We start from the raw sequence: 14,619 nt of genomic DNA on the forward strand, positions 1-14,619 counted from the left end.
TAGAAGTTGTCAACTGTCCCATGCAGCCCTAACCATTATGCCCCACTTGCCCCACAACTTGCCAATTGACCAAATGTAAATGTAAAACCATAGCCTATGTGCCACTCAGGCACGAGATGTAATTTTTTTTTCCTCCCCAAAATGCTACTTTTAGCATCGGTTTCAAACATTAAAGCTTCAGTGATTTTTTTTTTTTTAACCAGGAACCACAGATGACTTTCAGAGAAACAAAGCTGGCTTTTGTGCCTCGGTTCTGGGAGGCCGCTCGCTCTTGTCATGTACATGTGAAATTAATTAAGAGGAAATACTAAAACACTTGGGTGGAAATTGCTTTTCACCAGATGTTCTGCATATGAAGATCAATTTGGTATTCTTAGCATAGCAAAATGACTATATAACCTCTATGGCTGCCTCTTTGATGAAAGCCAAACTGTCACTCAAGGCACATAAAAAGAAGTTGGGGTTGTATGCTACTGTTTCTTCCACTTTATTGAGTCTTAGGTAATGTGATTATTTAACCAGGTTATGAAAACAGAATGTTTCATTCAGCGGTAAAATTCAACATACTGACAAGAGGGTCCAGTGTTCCACTATGATCTGTGCATAAACCCAGCGAGTAGTCTTTTCCTTGTTCCTTGCCCCAAACGCAGAGCGGCTAAGTAATCACAGATAAATCACTGTCGGATGTGAGATAGCCACCATGGCAGAGCTGTTTAGGTAAGGCTGCAGCTGACAACTAATACATCATGCATATGTTTTTAGTGTGTTCTGGAAGAGAACCAGCCTTCACACATGCCCCTTTCTGCCACTCTGGCGAACAAATTCATAATATGCGGAGAGGAATCACGGCAGGCAGTGTCGAGGCAAGAGCCAGAGGTAATCAGGGGAACAGAAACATTCGTTTCTTACCTTGTGTGGACACAACCTGCTTCGTTGCACAATACCGATAAGATGTGCAGAACCAATCAGCTGCTTTGGCACAGACCAGCTGATTTGAGTCATTCAAACAGAACCGAATCGAAGTAAAGCATCTCGTCAGGGCAACGCCGACATGATGCAAACTATGGCCGAGGACAATTTTGGCAAGTATGTGATATGACAAGTCAAATTTGGGTCTTAAAAAGCTGCCAGCTCAATGGTGATAATGGCTTAGCTTGAGTTAATTAACAATCTGCGAATCCTGTTCAACGCAAGTGGAAAAATCAACATTTATGACATTTTTTGTGCCCTATTATGCATTCCAGTTAAGAGCAATAATGGATAATATGCATTATCTTGACTTAGAGGCTTGCAATTTACTACAATGAGTATTGACCCTAACAAACGCTTTGCACTGTATAGTGCACAAATTTTGCCCTCAAACGTTTTAATTGAAGCCTCCCAGTGTGGCCATGTGGATACTGGAGATCTCTTTATTACCAAACAGACAATGGAACAGACTCCTGAGGTTGGTTAGAAGATAAAACTGTGATAGTCTTCTACAAAATGCATGCATTCCATGTAGTGAACTGTTTTTAATTGTTGACTTCAATCCCCTGTCAAATTAAGCTAGAGGTCAAAATAAAATATGCTAGCCTCTGAAATGGAGCAACCCTGGCTGTCTAGGAAAATGTGGCTTCCCAGTAAAATACAGCAGCTTTCCCCATAGCTTCTGTTGCTCTGTGTATATTCAGTAGAATCCAAGCCATCTGGAGCCTGTTTATTGTATTACAAATGACACATAATGGTAATCTGGCATGTGATGAGAGAATGTAAATTAGATGGGGGGCATGAAATGGGTATTAAACTTCATTTGATTTCCTTTAAAAAGGACATTTAATTTCAGGCCACATTTTATCGACCTGATTATTCATTACAGTAAGTTCAGCCATCACCATATGAAACAGGATAAACAGAGGAAACCGCCAATTAAATCACATTCCAGGGGAGATTGGGGGGCTTACTGTATACAGAACAGTTAGTTTAGACACATAAATATTTAGATAAACTGCCACGAATTAAGACAAATGTTACCAGGAAAAAAGGCAGAGTTTTGAGGGGCCGAGCGAGGGTTTGTCTAAATTTATTGGACTCCGATGAGGCCCGAATTTTGGAAAACGGGTTCCCAGTGATTCAAAGTAAATGAATCAAGACAACTGTCAAAGTGTGAAAGTCCACAGTAAGGCCTGGTAAATCACGCACCGGGCTTGTTCTCAAAACACAGCCATCATTTCCCTCAAATTCCTTTTCCCTCACAACACTTAGCATTCATTTTCATTGACATTTACAGCAAATATGAAGGCGGATCATGTATCTCAAGCAAAAGCAGTGGGGTGGGGGGGTATAAATAGTTGCGTCAGACTGGCCCTAGTAGAAGTTAAAGATACATACTGCATGCCCAGGGAGTGGATGTCAGTTAAATGTTTATACAGCTGCTCCGAGGATTATTATTATCATGAAACCACACAGCTATAATGTCATTCTGCGGATGCCAGAGTACAATCAGGTCCTCCATATAGCTTTCGAGCCTCTTCTCTCCCACTGTTAGGCATCCCTGCTGCTCTGCTCCCTCAAAGCTGTACGGCTGGGATCAAACTCAGCACGACACCATGATAATGAAATGTGACAATAGATCTTTTTTTTTTTACATACTAATTTGAACCATGTGAAACAGCCTTGGCATTTTGTTACAGCTGCATATATTAATGCTGTGGTCCATTTGTAAAGAGCAGCATTACTAACTACTCCTGTAATGCACTGATCAGCAGATAAAGTTTTTACATTTCATCCTGTTTTTTTTAAAAAATAATAATTTATTGCCGTTTTGCCACATTATAACATTAATATATATATAGCATGATGGCCAGGCTTTAGGGCCAGGAGTTTTGAAACATTATTCGAGTTTGCTAGAGTACGTTTCTGCCTGCATAGCAAACTCCAAAGTCCAAAGCTCTGCTGTGTAGAGTGCTGAACTAATGGACTAAGTAGAGAGTCGTGAACATTGCTCAGCTATTGAGCTGGCCTCAACGGAGAGACGGCGGGACAGTCCACCTACTGCTGGACTTAACGCTTCCATCATATGGGATTTAGCTGTTATTTGGAGCCCTTACTCAGCAGGAATACCTGAGAGAGTACTGTAACCCTTTACTTTACAACCTGTTGGATTATTTGCTGTATATCTACGAGCTGCGGAGGTGCCAACAATCGGGTTCCAGCCTCATGAATGTTCAGACTAGATCAAGGAAAGAGCCAGAGATACAAAGTCTCCAGGTGGGTGTTGACAGACTAAACTGCCTTTAAACACACTCCCGGGTAGCTCGTGGCTAATGCTCAGTAACATAAGTATTCTGGCTTTTCTCCTCTCACATTGTTTTAAACAGGAAACAGCTGCCCGCGGAAGCTGAAATTAATAGCGAGGAGGGCCAAGAGCTGCGATGGGTCAGTTGCATTCAAAATTATTTTTTAGGTACTGAATTAATGCCGAATCCTTATCAGAAGTGAACTACAGCATATAAAATGCATTTATTCCAAAGATTTGTGGTTCAGCGATACCAGATGCTGCCCAGTACTTATTACATACTCTGGCCTTGCTCTGTTTGTTAGGATATGATCTGACCTTCTGAGTATCTCACTTAAGATAAAACATCCAGACTCTGCAAGTCAGCAGCTCGGGCCCTACATTACATCACACAGCAATCTAATCTTGAAGCTTCTATGTGAGTGGTTCTCTAACTATGCAAAAGAAACAGCTGAGCTGCATGCACATAAATAATATGCACAAAACCTTAAAATAAAAGCCATGAATGCCACAATGGGGAAAAGTAATCCCTGGGAGTGCAGCACATGATCTCCGCTTAACCATCCTTCCTTTGAGACGTGCGAGCCCCCCTGCTCCTCTTTCATGTATGGACACTTGCTCTGTATCTGCCTTCCTTCCTTTGCCCATAAACAGCTGCTTGTGCGTAAACTGTAAAATGTAAATCTTGACACTGACTGTTTATGCAGCCCAAGCTTCTAATCATGCAGACGTATAATTGAGAGATGCATGGTGTCTTTATGAGTGGAACTGCATTCAAAGGGCAGATCCCTGTATTTATGCCTCTCACTCAAATGGAAGTAGTGCTTCTCATCCCGACTCTTTTACTAGATGCAACTTGTGTTTATAAGAAGCCTGTTATAAGCTGTTAAAGCGTGAGGTCCGTAGGGTGCTAAATGTCTCGTACTTGTGCACTGATTTGACTGCTGTGCATTGTTATCACTCTTGGTCAGAGCTAGCAGCAACGGTTGGGTTTTGAATCTGAAAGACATGTGTCTCCCACATTAAATTGAATTCCTTTATATGAAGGATTATAGGCTTCCCCTTCACTAAATATGGAATTCTCTTTGTGGTTTCAATAAATGTTATTAACTTTTTTTTTTTTTACAGCATGACCATGAAAGCGATATCTTTAATGCTCCATACAAAATGGAATGAGCAGAAGGTCCGATTCAAAACCCGTTTGTCACCCTATTTACACAGGAAATTAAAAGACAAACACATTGTACATAAATCTGTGAAATGATTTTTGAAGTCAGGGTGATTCACAGCATCTGAAACATGCAAGCTGGCCTTCGAGCTCCTTTTGTGATCCCTGAAAGGCCATATAATCTGGAGGTGGACCTGTTGCTCAAATTAGTGGGTAGAGAAGTGTGCCACATGTTCAGCATCCATAAATATTGACTCTGGCTTTCTTGTTGGTTGTCTCTGACCTTGGTGGGTTTCCATTTTGGGGCCCAACCTCTATGCAATGTGTCCCATCTACCCACAATCTCTTTCATGCTACATGCGCATGTGCTCGGCATAACCCTGCAGTCGTGCTTCTGCTGTCAAACACATGTGGATTGATGATGAACTTTTTACTGGTTTCCAAATTAAAAAGACAGCTTTGCTGAAGCGTTGAATTAGAGGTGAATCAAAGCAACAAATTGCTCACTTGGTTCTCCAGCTACATCTGCGGAGATTATCTCGCTGTAGGTTTGTAACTGTGTGTTCCTGCTCACAGAAAGCGGAGGAATGCAGGGTCCGGGCCTAGCCAAGTTGCTGTTAACAGCAGGTGAAAGGCTAATAGTTGGATCTGCGGTGTCATCTCAGGGTTTCGTCTGCCCCCTGACTCTTGGAATGTACGTGATGACAAGAGAAGGCTGCGCCATCCGCATTCAGCAAAACACACATACCTGAGACACACACGAACACACACATGGTGGCATGCACTATGAAGAAACCCTTTCCTATTAAAAACCAAACACATACTAGCCTAATCGTCCCCAGACAACCTCAGATATTCACAAATGAATAGATTTATTTTGCTTCAAACTGCGGCTCTTTCTTAACCAGAGGTGCCTCCTATAGTAAACTATATTTTCTACATTTTATATTTGGTAACTTAAATATTTGGTTGGTTCGGATGATACATGAAATATGTGAGCTGCAGTCTCTGTCCTGCAGTCAGAGGATGACAAAAAAACCATCTACAAAATCCAAGTTCAAGGGAGAAATGTATATAAAAGTATTTCGAAATAGATGGAAAGGAAAAGGTGAGCTCCACAGGGACTGAACCAGAGAACTATCATACTGGTTCCCTCACAGTGACTTTCGAGAAGTCCACTTTAAGCTGATAACAGCAGTCTGCAGCCAAATGATGGTTATACCGTAGGAGGTACAGAAGGTCTAAACATTAGTTTCAAACACACCTGCGGGTTTAGATAGACCATCAAGAGATTACAAACTGCTTAACTTGTATCCTGAAAAAAAATAAATCAATAAACAACTGTGCCTCTAAAAGTGTTATTTCCAGTTGTACTAAAGATTCAGTAATATTTACCTGCCACCTGTTCGGCTTTCAGAGCATCTCTCACTTTTATACCATGACTCCTGACATCATGTAGAGGCAGTGAGTAAAATGTACTGCAATACTTTACAGACACATTATGGAGGAATGTATATCCAACTAAAACCAGCCACCGGAAGACATGATTACGTTATATGTCTTGTGGATTTCGTCTAACTTGTTAGAAGACAAAATGTTCAAATGTAGCATGTCATTTTACATATGCGTCAAATAAAGTCCCAGAAATGTTAAAATATCCTGCAGAACCTGAAGCAGAAAAAAGTGACTGTTTATTATAAATTTGCTAATCCTCAGAACTGAGAATATAAGGATGTTAGTTGAGTACAGATGTTGAATTTTAAAGTGTATAAAGAGTTGAAAGTTCAGGAATAGAGTCAGAAAAGCATCTGTAACCCTCTGATTTGCTAGCAGCTTGTGAACTAACAGTGCACTTCAAGTGTGACCCATGTTGACCTTGAATTGTGTGCAGTTGCTCTAAGAGAATTTATTGCTATCAAAAACAAACAGATGCCTGCTGAAAGAAGATAATGAGTGTCGGTGGTCATCGGTTTGACACCGTCACGGCCTCACCTCTCACAGCCCGTCTCGCCCCGACGTTCATATGTTTGGATTTAAGATAGCGTATCTCTATCTGCCCTCTCTGGCTGTCAGAGTTTCACTCAGTGATTCTGTCTTCTCAATCAGCGTGTAATTGGATCAGTGGCGGGGAGAGATAAGCATTGTGAATCTGGCTCAAAGCAATGATTTATACAGACTTGCATGAGTTTCTCAAACCATTCTAGGCATCGCTGATCAAGTCCTTCAACAGCCTCAGCTCAAAACATTCCTCAGCGTTGGCCTCACGCACGACGCGCCAAAGCAAACAATACGTGCACGTTAACGATGTGTAGTCAAAATATAGATCCACAAATGAAGGTTCTGGATGCCTACGAACAGATATAAAAGGCATTCTTTTAATCTTTCCACCTCATGTCCAACGGAGGGCTTCAAAACCTAAAGCACCGAAATCATTAATAGCTTTTTCTCTCAGTTTTGGCAAACACTAAAACCAAATAATCTCGACCGAAGGGTGCGGGATAATCCAGACTGGGATGTTTTAACAGTTTGGTACAAAGTATAAAAAGTGACTAAACGATCAAGAAAGAGTGCCCACTGCCACTCTGGTAATGGCATGCACCCGTGGGCCTCTCTGTATTTTAATTGCTAAGTAGATGATCTGGGATTATCCCTCATGAAATGTTATTGTCCTGGAAGGAGACAAAGATATCTTGTGATCTCTGTGGGATTTAATCTATTGCCATCTTTCTGGAGAAAACAGGGCTGATGCTTTGGCCAAAACACAGCCGCCTACCCCACCATCATCACCTAATGGAAGTCACTAGAGGGAATCGATGGGGGCTTTTCTTATGGTGATGACCCAAACATTGATGTTGTTGACTACACCCCAGAGGCTAAAAACAAAGCAGCAAAGTTTCTCTCACCCTTATGTTACACCGAGAGTGCTGGAGATACAGCAGGCCGACTTTCAACATAAACCAAATGCAGTTGTTGAACATTCATATGAACCAAAACAGGCCATTTAGATTCTATAGCAGACCAAATCAGCTTCTTGAAAACAGAACGGAGCAAAGTTCTGCTCTTCAACTGAGAGGAAAAAAATGGCTGTCTGTGGAAATTGTTGGCAAGTCTCTAGATTTTCACAGTATTATAGAGATGAGACAGCAAACATGAAATAAAGTGCTGTCCATTGAAATAAAACTGAAGGCAAATCCAGAAGAAAGTGTGTACAACCAGCTCAGACACATACAGAGGATCCCCACTCCAACACACACGCACACACGCACACAGAGGATCCCTACCCCAACACACACTGAAGCAGAGCGGGAGGATATGACAGTCCCTCTACAGGGTCTAATCCTTTAAACCACAAAAGCAACATGATGTGACGCTGTTATCAATTAGCCTTAATCCGAAAGCTAAACATATTTGATCCAGCCCTTAACACCTTGATCAATCATCTATTTTTGAAACAGCACCGGGCTGACATGTTCCTTGGTTTGTGCGGTCACACTCACACAGTGGCAGCGTGCAACAAGCCCCTCGGATGCATCTAAAAACGCCAGGCAAACAGACGATTGCTATTCCTATATATGGAAAATCACCCCAAAAGCAAACAACTAAAAGCAACACTTTGGTTTCAACTGTTTACTTTTAAACTATTTTTATGGTGTGAATTTCCAGGATACGCACCAATGCAGGAAAATAGTGTTGTTTGTGATGGAGTTTGCTACTCCGATTCGGAGATGCATTGTGAAGATCAAAACACATTTGCATTTGGTGTAAATTATTAACAATTCTCACTAGGCTGAACCATTTCAAACATAATCTTCCTGTTAAGAAGCTTGAAAGAAAACCTTATCAAAAGCAGGTCCCTGGCTCTGATGTGTTTATTTGACATCTAAACATGAAAAGGGTTAGAGGTCTGCAGGAGGTGCCTTACGGTGGACGGATGATTGACAGCCCCTTAGTGACATCACTGCACGACAAAAGGAGTCGCGGGAGGAAGAGAAGGCACCAATCAATCCAACCACTGCGCTGTGGCGCACGGAGAAGCTGACGCGCTCTCCAACTTTTAAGCAGCAAGTCAGAGGAGCGACGGCTCAGTGTGCGCACGTCCTCTTAAGACAGCTACCTTCCACTTTTACCCCGGCGAACTTTTTCATTTTTAAGATGTTCCACCAAGATGCTTTATACTTAGATCGTTCATGCCTACGAAACCCCGCTTGCTCCTAAACTTTTCGTTTTGTTTTGTTGTTTTCCGTGCCGACCAAGACCTATCCCGAATTGCATCTGGTGAGAATATGTGCAACAGGCGAGCAACGAAGGGCATGGGCTGTCTTTGGTCCACGAAGGAGAAGCAGCGTGGATTAAACACGAATTAATGTGGAATTTATCGCGGAGTCTAAAGGTGGAACGACGACCGGACACAGCGCTTCCTCGTCAGGTAAAATGCGACTCGGTGACATTGCTAAAGTGTCGTGGGCGATATGTTATTGTCATTTATGTAGGTGATTTCTTCATTTTAATAAAAAGGTCATTTTTACAGCTGGAAGTCGATATTTCCAGCTCAGCGCGTGTGCGTAAAGTGTAAAACGTCCAACTTCTGATGGAAGCGAAGTAACAAATAAAGTTTAAAAACGAAAGAAGCTTATTGACACTACGATATCTTCTTTTTGCTGTTTTGGATTATCTTGTCCTGGGCTACATCTGGCTCTGGTACGCACGCCAGACTTAACACCTGCGAGCCTCATAAAGTAACCCTATCCCTTTTGATTATACAGGAGCGTCAAAGCCTCTGCAAACAGACGTTTGTGCTTCTGACCGCCTCTGCTGCACATTTTAACCTTAAACTTTCCTGACATTTTAATTCCCCCCCTGATCTCTTATTTCATAAGACTCTCCAACATGATTTCCCATCTCATGGAATTGGACAGCTTTTCTGCACGCCTCCCCTGGCACAGCCTCCTTTGATTTTTTTTCTTTTCTCTTGCCATTCTTTTCTTTTTGTTCATGTCTTTCATAAATTCCCTCACCTTGATATCTTCCTGTTTCGGTTTATGTTGAGATCAGTGGTGTGAGCGAGAAGCGAAATACTGCCGGGGGTGATATTCACAGCCTTAATCTCCGTTTTTGTTTTACTTCAAAGTGAAGAGGTGTCTTCCTTTTTAACCTGCTCCCCTTCAATCATTTCCACCATATGGGGGGAGATCATACAGACTTCTGAGACTACTTTAGTGAATCCTCAGCTGTGTCTACCTCATGTCATACTTAAGCATCAGTGAACTGACAGAAACCAACTTTCTCCCCAGGAACTGACTGATCATGGTCGCTGTGGTCCGCTCTCTCATGGTACTGCTGCTCGCTCAGGTGTTGTTGGAAGGTACCACGGGACTTATCCCTGAGGTCGGCCGGAGGAGATACAGCGAATCTGGGAAGCAGACCCCACAGCAGTCGGAGGGCTTCCTCAACGATTTTGAGCTTCGGCTTCTCAATATGTTCGGGCTGAAGCGCAGGCCGACCCCGAGCAAGCAAGCCGTGGTGCCACAGTACATGGTGGACCTTTACCGCATGCACTCGGCGAATGGAGATCACAGCACTAAACGACCCAGGAGCATGGGGAGACATGCAGAGACAGCCGCCAGCAAGGCCAACACGATTAGAAGCTTTCACCATGAAGGTATGTATTAGCGACATACCTTTACCTGTCAGCCGGACAGCTCTCTGGTTCTCTCAGACAACCCAAACCTATATTTAAAACATGACTCAGAGTGTCAGGACTGAACCTCAGAGTCCTCACTGTTTTATGGAGCGTTAGTCATTTACAGGTGACACGCGTCCAAGTCACTCGTAACCCTATAATGTGTTTGAAATTAGTTAAAACTCGCAGACACGACTGCAAACGAGCTCCCCATTCACGACAAAATTAGACCGACTCTCATAAATGGCAGTGATGCAACCTTTAACAAAACATTCCCTTGGCGCAGCTGTCACAGGCTTCAAAAACATCAAGGGGCGGTGGCGTCCCTGGGGTAATTTGTTTCTTAATAATTGATGGTGTTTGCGTGGGCCCTGAAAACAGTTTTTCCAGACACGCACTACAGGATAAAGGGCGGTGCTGCTTTGCGCAGGTGATAGTCATCAGCCTCCAATAACATGTGCCGTGACATTTTACTAACATGCGTTATGACAAAGTCGTCGTGTCAGACCAAGTTCTGAGTCACTTTTAACAGGGCTGGAATTAGCTCTTGTACGAAGCGCAGCAGGGTTACGTGCCTTTTCTCCACATGTGCACCATTACGCATGTCTAATAACACCACAATTTGACTTTGGCTTTCCCTGTTTAACATTAACATCATCTTAATTCAAAATCAAGTTGTACTGGACACGTTTCCCTGTCCCGTATCCAGAAATAAATAAGTGCCCGGATTCGCCAAACGTGCTATGACTGTGTTTATCTGACGATGTGGGTTAGTTTACACGCACTACAATTATCTAGCAGGAGTACTTTAAACATAGCTGATGCTTTAATTATGTATTAAGTTCAGCTGCTCAGCAGCAAAGTGGTGCGCTTTGAGAGATTGATACAACGATGTGTGCGCCATAGAAGACGACTCTCAACATGTGGCTTATCTGTACGCAGCACCCGTTCTAACACGGATCACGGTCCAGTTTTTATAACATACAATCGACTGAGGGTTAACACAGAGTCTTTATAGACTCCTAAGTGTTTGAGTGGGGAAGTTTCCATCAGGGGTGAGTCAGAGGGGTGGTTGAGTGGTTGCTTGGGTGCTCTCCAGAGGTCTAGTGCAATGACACCCAGTGGCTACACTGACACACTACAAACAAGCCTGGCCAGGACAACCTGGCTGACTGATTGCTCCCTGCCCACTGGTGGAAACCTCTGCAGCCAGCCAGCGTACACCTTGACACCACCAGCCATTAGGAATGTGCTCAGACTGTGTTTACATATGCTTCTCTGGCTCTTCCATCCTATGCTAACAGAATTGCAGGGTTGTTAAGTATTCCCATGTTCTGAGACCTGCAATTGATAGCTCGTGCCTATAATAAGCATGTATATACAGATGTAACGGCTGCAAATCAAAGAGATCCGCTCTAATCGTTCGTCATTCATCTGTCATACAATATTAATTTCACCAAAATAATTAGTTTCGCTGCTATCAGTTTTCAAAAATAACAGTTTCTGCTGCCAAAGAGAACATTTCCTTTATTGCACAGGAAGTGGCTGCCAAAGAAATGTTTGTGATGAATGACCCAACATTAGGCTTTATCTTTCCTTTTGGCATGGGGTGCAGAAAGAAATCAAGAATGTGGATACACTCATATCTGTGGTTCGCACGTTTTTGACAAGCCCGAACTTGTTCACACAGCCGTTTCTCAAAGGAGAGATGGAGAGAGTGAGACAGCTGAAGAGAAGTGACAGAAGAAACAAAAAAGAAAAGAGGATTTGAGGTTAAGGGAACAAAGGCAAAATGGGATTTGGGAGCTAAAGGACGAGAGAGAGGTTTTGGGGACCTAGGATAGAGGCAACGAGAGATTGGGGGCTTTCCCACATCAAATGGGGAATGATATGCCTAATTGAGGTCTTTGTGTCTCTGGAGGGAGCTTTAGGATGAGATGGTGGAATTTCCTAAATGCTGCCTTTGAAACAGCACATCGTTCAACGTTTGTGTTTATTTTACCACACTCGGCAGATTAAAACGTGTGTCTGTGCACCATCTATGAAATGCACAGTGAAAAAGTTCAAAGTTGATGCCTCAGAGTTAAAATTGAAGGGCTTCCAATTCTCCCCAGGATGCAGATGCCTTTTGCAATGTCTTTTTCTTCATCTAAAGGAAACATCCAAATTTACAAAGATGGTCAGACCTGCAAAGGGTAATGGAGCAGTTGGTATTTGTGTTGGCATTTATGTAACCCATTTGCAATTGATTTTCATTGGGTTGCTGCTCCCTTCCCACTCGTACTAGATAATTCAAAGCATTCATAATGGTTAACTGGCAGTGGTGGATTCTTATAGGGCAAATATTCCATTTAAAAGGAGTCAGAGAAAATACATCTCACCAGGAGACAGATTTAGACTGTTCCATCCTCCTACATTCAACCAAGTATTTGTAATCAGAGAAACCTGCCGGTTTATTCCCACTCGGAATATCAATTCTCACTGATTTGTTTTATCTTGTATTTAAATAACCCATAAACATTTTGTTTCATGTCTTATAGAGTCAATGGAGGCACTGGCCAGGCTGAAAGGCAAAACAACTCAACAGTTCTATTTTAATTTAACGTCCATCCCTAAAGAAGAGCTCATCACCTCTGCAGAGCTCCGTATCTACAGGGATCAGGTCATGGGAGCTGCGTCCACCAACAGCAGTTCTAGCAACAGCAGCACCGGTGGTAAGGCTCATGCTGGCCGCTTCCATCGCATCAACATCTACGAGATATTCGGAGTTCCTCAAGGCAGGGAACCTCTGGCCCGTCTGCTGGACACTCGACTTGTTCAGGACTCTCTGACCCGTTGGGAGAGCTTCGATGTCAGCTCTGCTGTGCTTCAGTGGACTTCCGGGAAAGGCCACAATCACGGCTTCGTGATAGAGGTGCTTCATCCAGAGGAGAGTGAGGTAGAAGAAGAGCATGCCCAGAACCATAGCAGACACGTCAGGGTGAGCCGGTCCTTGCACCAGGACCAGGACTCGTGGCCTCAGGCCCGGCCTTTGCTAGTAACGTACAGCCACGACGGCCGTGGGGACTCAGTGCTCCACACGAGGGAAAAACGTCAGGCGGCACTCCGCAAACAGCGCAGGAAACACCAGCACAAGGCCAACTGCAAGAGGCATGCCCTGTATGTAGACTTCAGTGACGTTGGGTGGAACGAGTGGATTGTGGCACCCCCTGGCTACCATGCCTTTTATTGCCAAGGAGAATGTCCATTCCCCCTGGCAGACCACCTCAACTCTACCAATCATGCCATTGTGCAGACACTGGTGAACTCAGTCAACTCGAATATTCCCCGAGCGTGTTGCGTGCCCACTGACCTCAGTCCCATCTCCTTACTCTACCTGGATGAATATGAGAAAGTCATCCTTAAAAACTACATGGACATGGTGGTAGAGGGATGTGGCTGTCGGTGAGGACGCGGACAGAAAGACATTATGGAGAGTTATCATGGACACCCGATTTCCCAATGAAGACATTTATTTATATAAAAGACAGACAAAACTGAACTATTGTGGAAGAATAAAACTATATATGACTATATTTATGTCTACATAAAGTTGGGAAAGAAATATTTTAATCAGAGGATTTTTTTTTCTTAAAAGGTTCTGAAAATGTATTTCTGATGTACATTTCAAAATGGGTGCAATACCACATGAAGTATAATGCTCAGATTTTTATTTTGTATTTATTTCTATTATAACCACTCTATGTGTAAATAAATATTGTGTATTTATCGTAAAAAAAAAAAAAACGGTGGCCACTTTAATTTTCCGAGGTCTCTGTGTCCGGGGCCACCCATGTGCGGCTGACGTTTAAAACAGTCTCAAATTCTGCCAGAAATTAGCTGTGAAAATACATCACATGACAGGAAGATCATACTACACTGATTGCAAACCAAGCATTGCGTTTATTTGGGGGGGGGGGGGGGGCACATGTAACTGGAAACCTACAACAACAGTAACAGAGTGAGAAAAGTGACAGAGCTCGAGCTTCTGTAGTGAACTGCAGCAGGGTCACAGGGCAGGAATGACAAGTTCGCGAATGTGATCGACTCCCGTGGGAGGATTAGAAAAACAACCAGCATTACGTGTCACTGCAAAGATCCATGGGAATAACTGTCCAGAAAAGCAAGCTCCTGTCATTTTTTTCGTCCTGCAAACCACCTCACATAGGAAAAAATGGACCTGCGGGGCTTTGCAGGAAGGTCTGGGAGGGCAGAAAGTTTATTTATAGTAAGATTTAAGACTAAGAGACCACAAACTGCGGCAGACTGTCACACCAGCGGGACCTCGGGCAAGAAAAGAGCCTACTGGCACTTTAATTAATAAAGACAAACACACGCAGTTGCACCTGTCCACATACTGCACATGCTCAGACAGATTCTTTCCCACTTCAGAATTTGGCTGTCTTTGTTGTCTCTGACTCACCAGGCTTAGATGTGATTCACCGCCGAGCTAAA

At 43.2% G+C, this 14,619-nt stretch overlaps 1 protein-coding gene across 3 annotated transcripts; it reads left to right on the forward strand.

The window, feature by feature from the left end:
* The first annotated feature begins 2,969 nt into the window (after positions 1-2,969).
* Positions 2,970-13,700, forward strand: bmp2b (bone morphogenetic protein 2b). 3 transcript variants are annotated; one of them, XM_057017760.1, is made up of 5 exons: positions 2,970-3,249; positions 3,360-3,417; positions 5,022-8,871; positions 9,737-10,104; positions 12,666-13,700. In XM_057017760.1, exons 4-5 carry the CDS (start codon positions 9,750-9,752, stop codon positions 13,571-13,573), a joined length of 1,263 nt encoding a protein of 420 aa, XP_056873740.1. In that variant the 5' UTR covers positions 2,970-3,249; positions 3,360-3,417; positions 5,022-8,871; positions 9,737-9,749; the 3' UTR covers positions 13,574-13,700. The 3 variants fall into 3 exon arrangements, with proteins under 3 accessions (XP_056873740.1, XP_056873741.1, XP_056873742.1); XM_057017761.1 differs by having other exon boundaries at positions 8,700-8,871; XM_057017762.1 differs by lacking the exon at positions 3,360-3,417 and having other exon boundaries at positions 8,700-8,871.
* Positions 13,701-14,619: the final 919 nt, after the last annotated feature.

This window comes from Takifugu flavidus, chromosome 19, assembly GCF_003711565.1.
Source record: "Takifugu flavidus isolate HTHZ2018 chromosome 19, ASM371156v2, whole genome shotgun sequence".
NCBI lineage: Eukaryota > Metazoa > Chordata > Actinopteri > Tetraodontiformes > Tetraodontidae > Takifugu > Takifugu flavidus.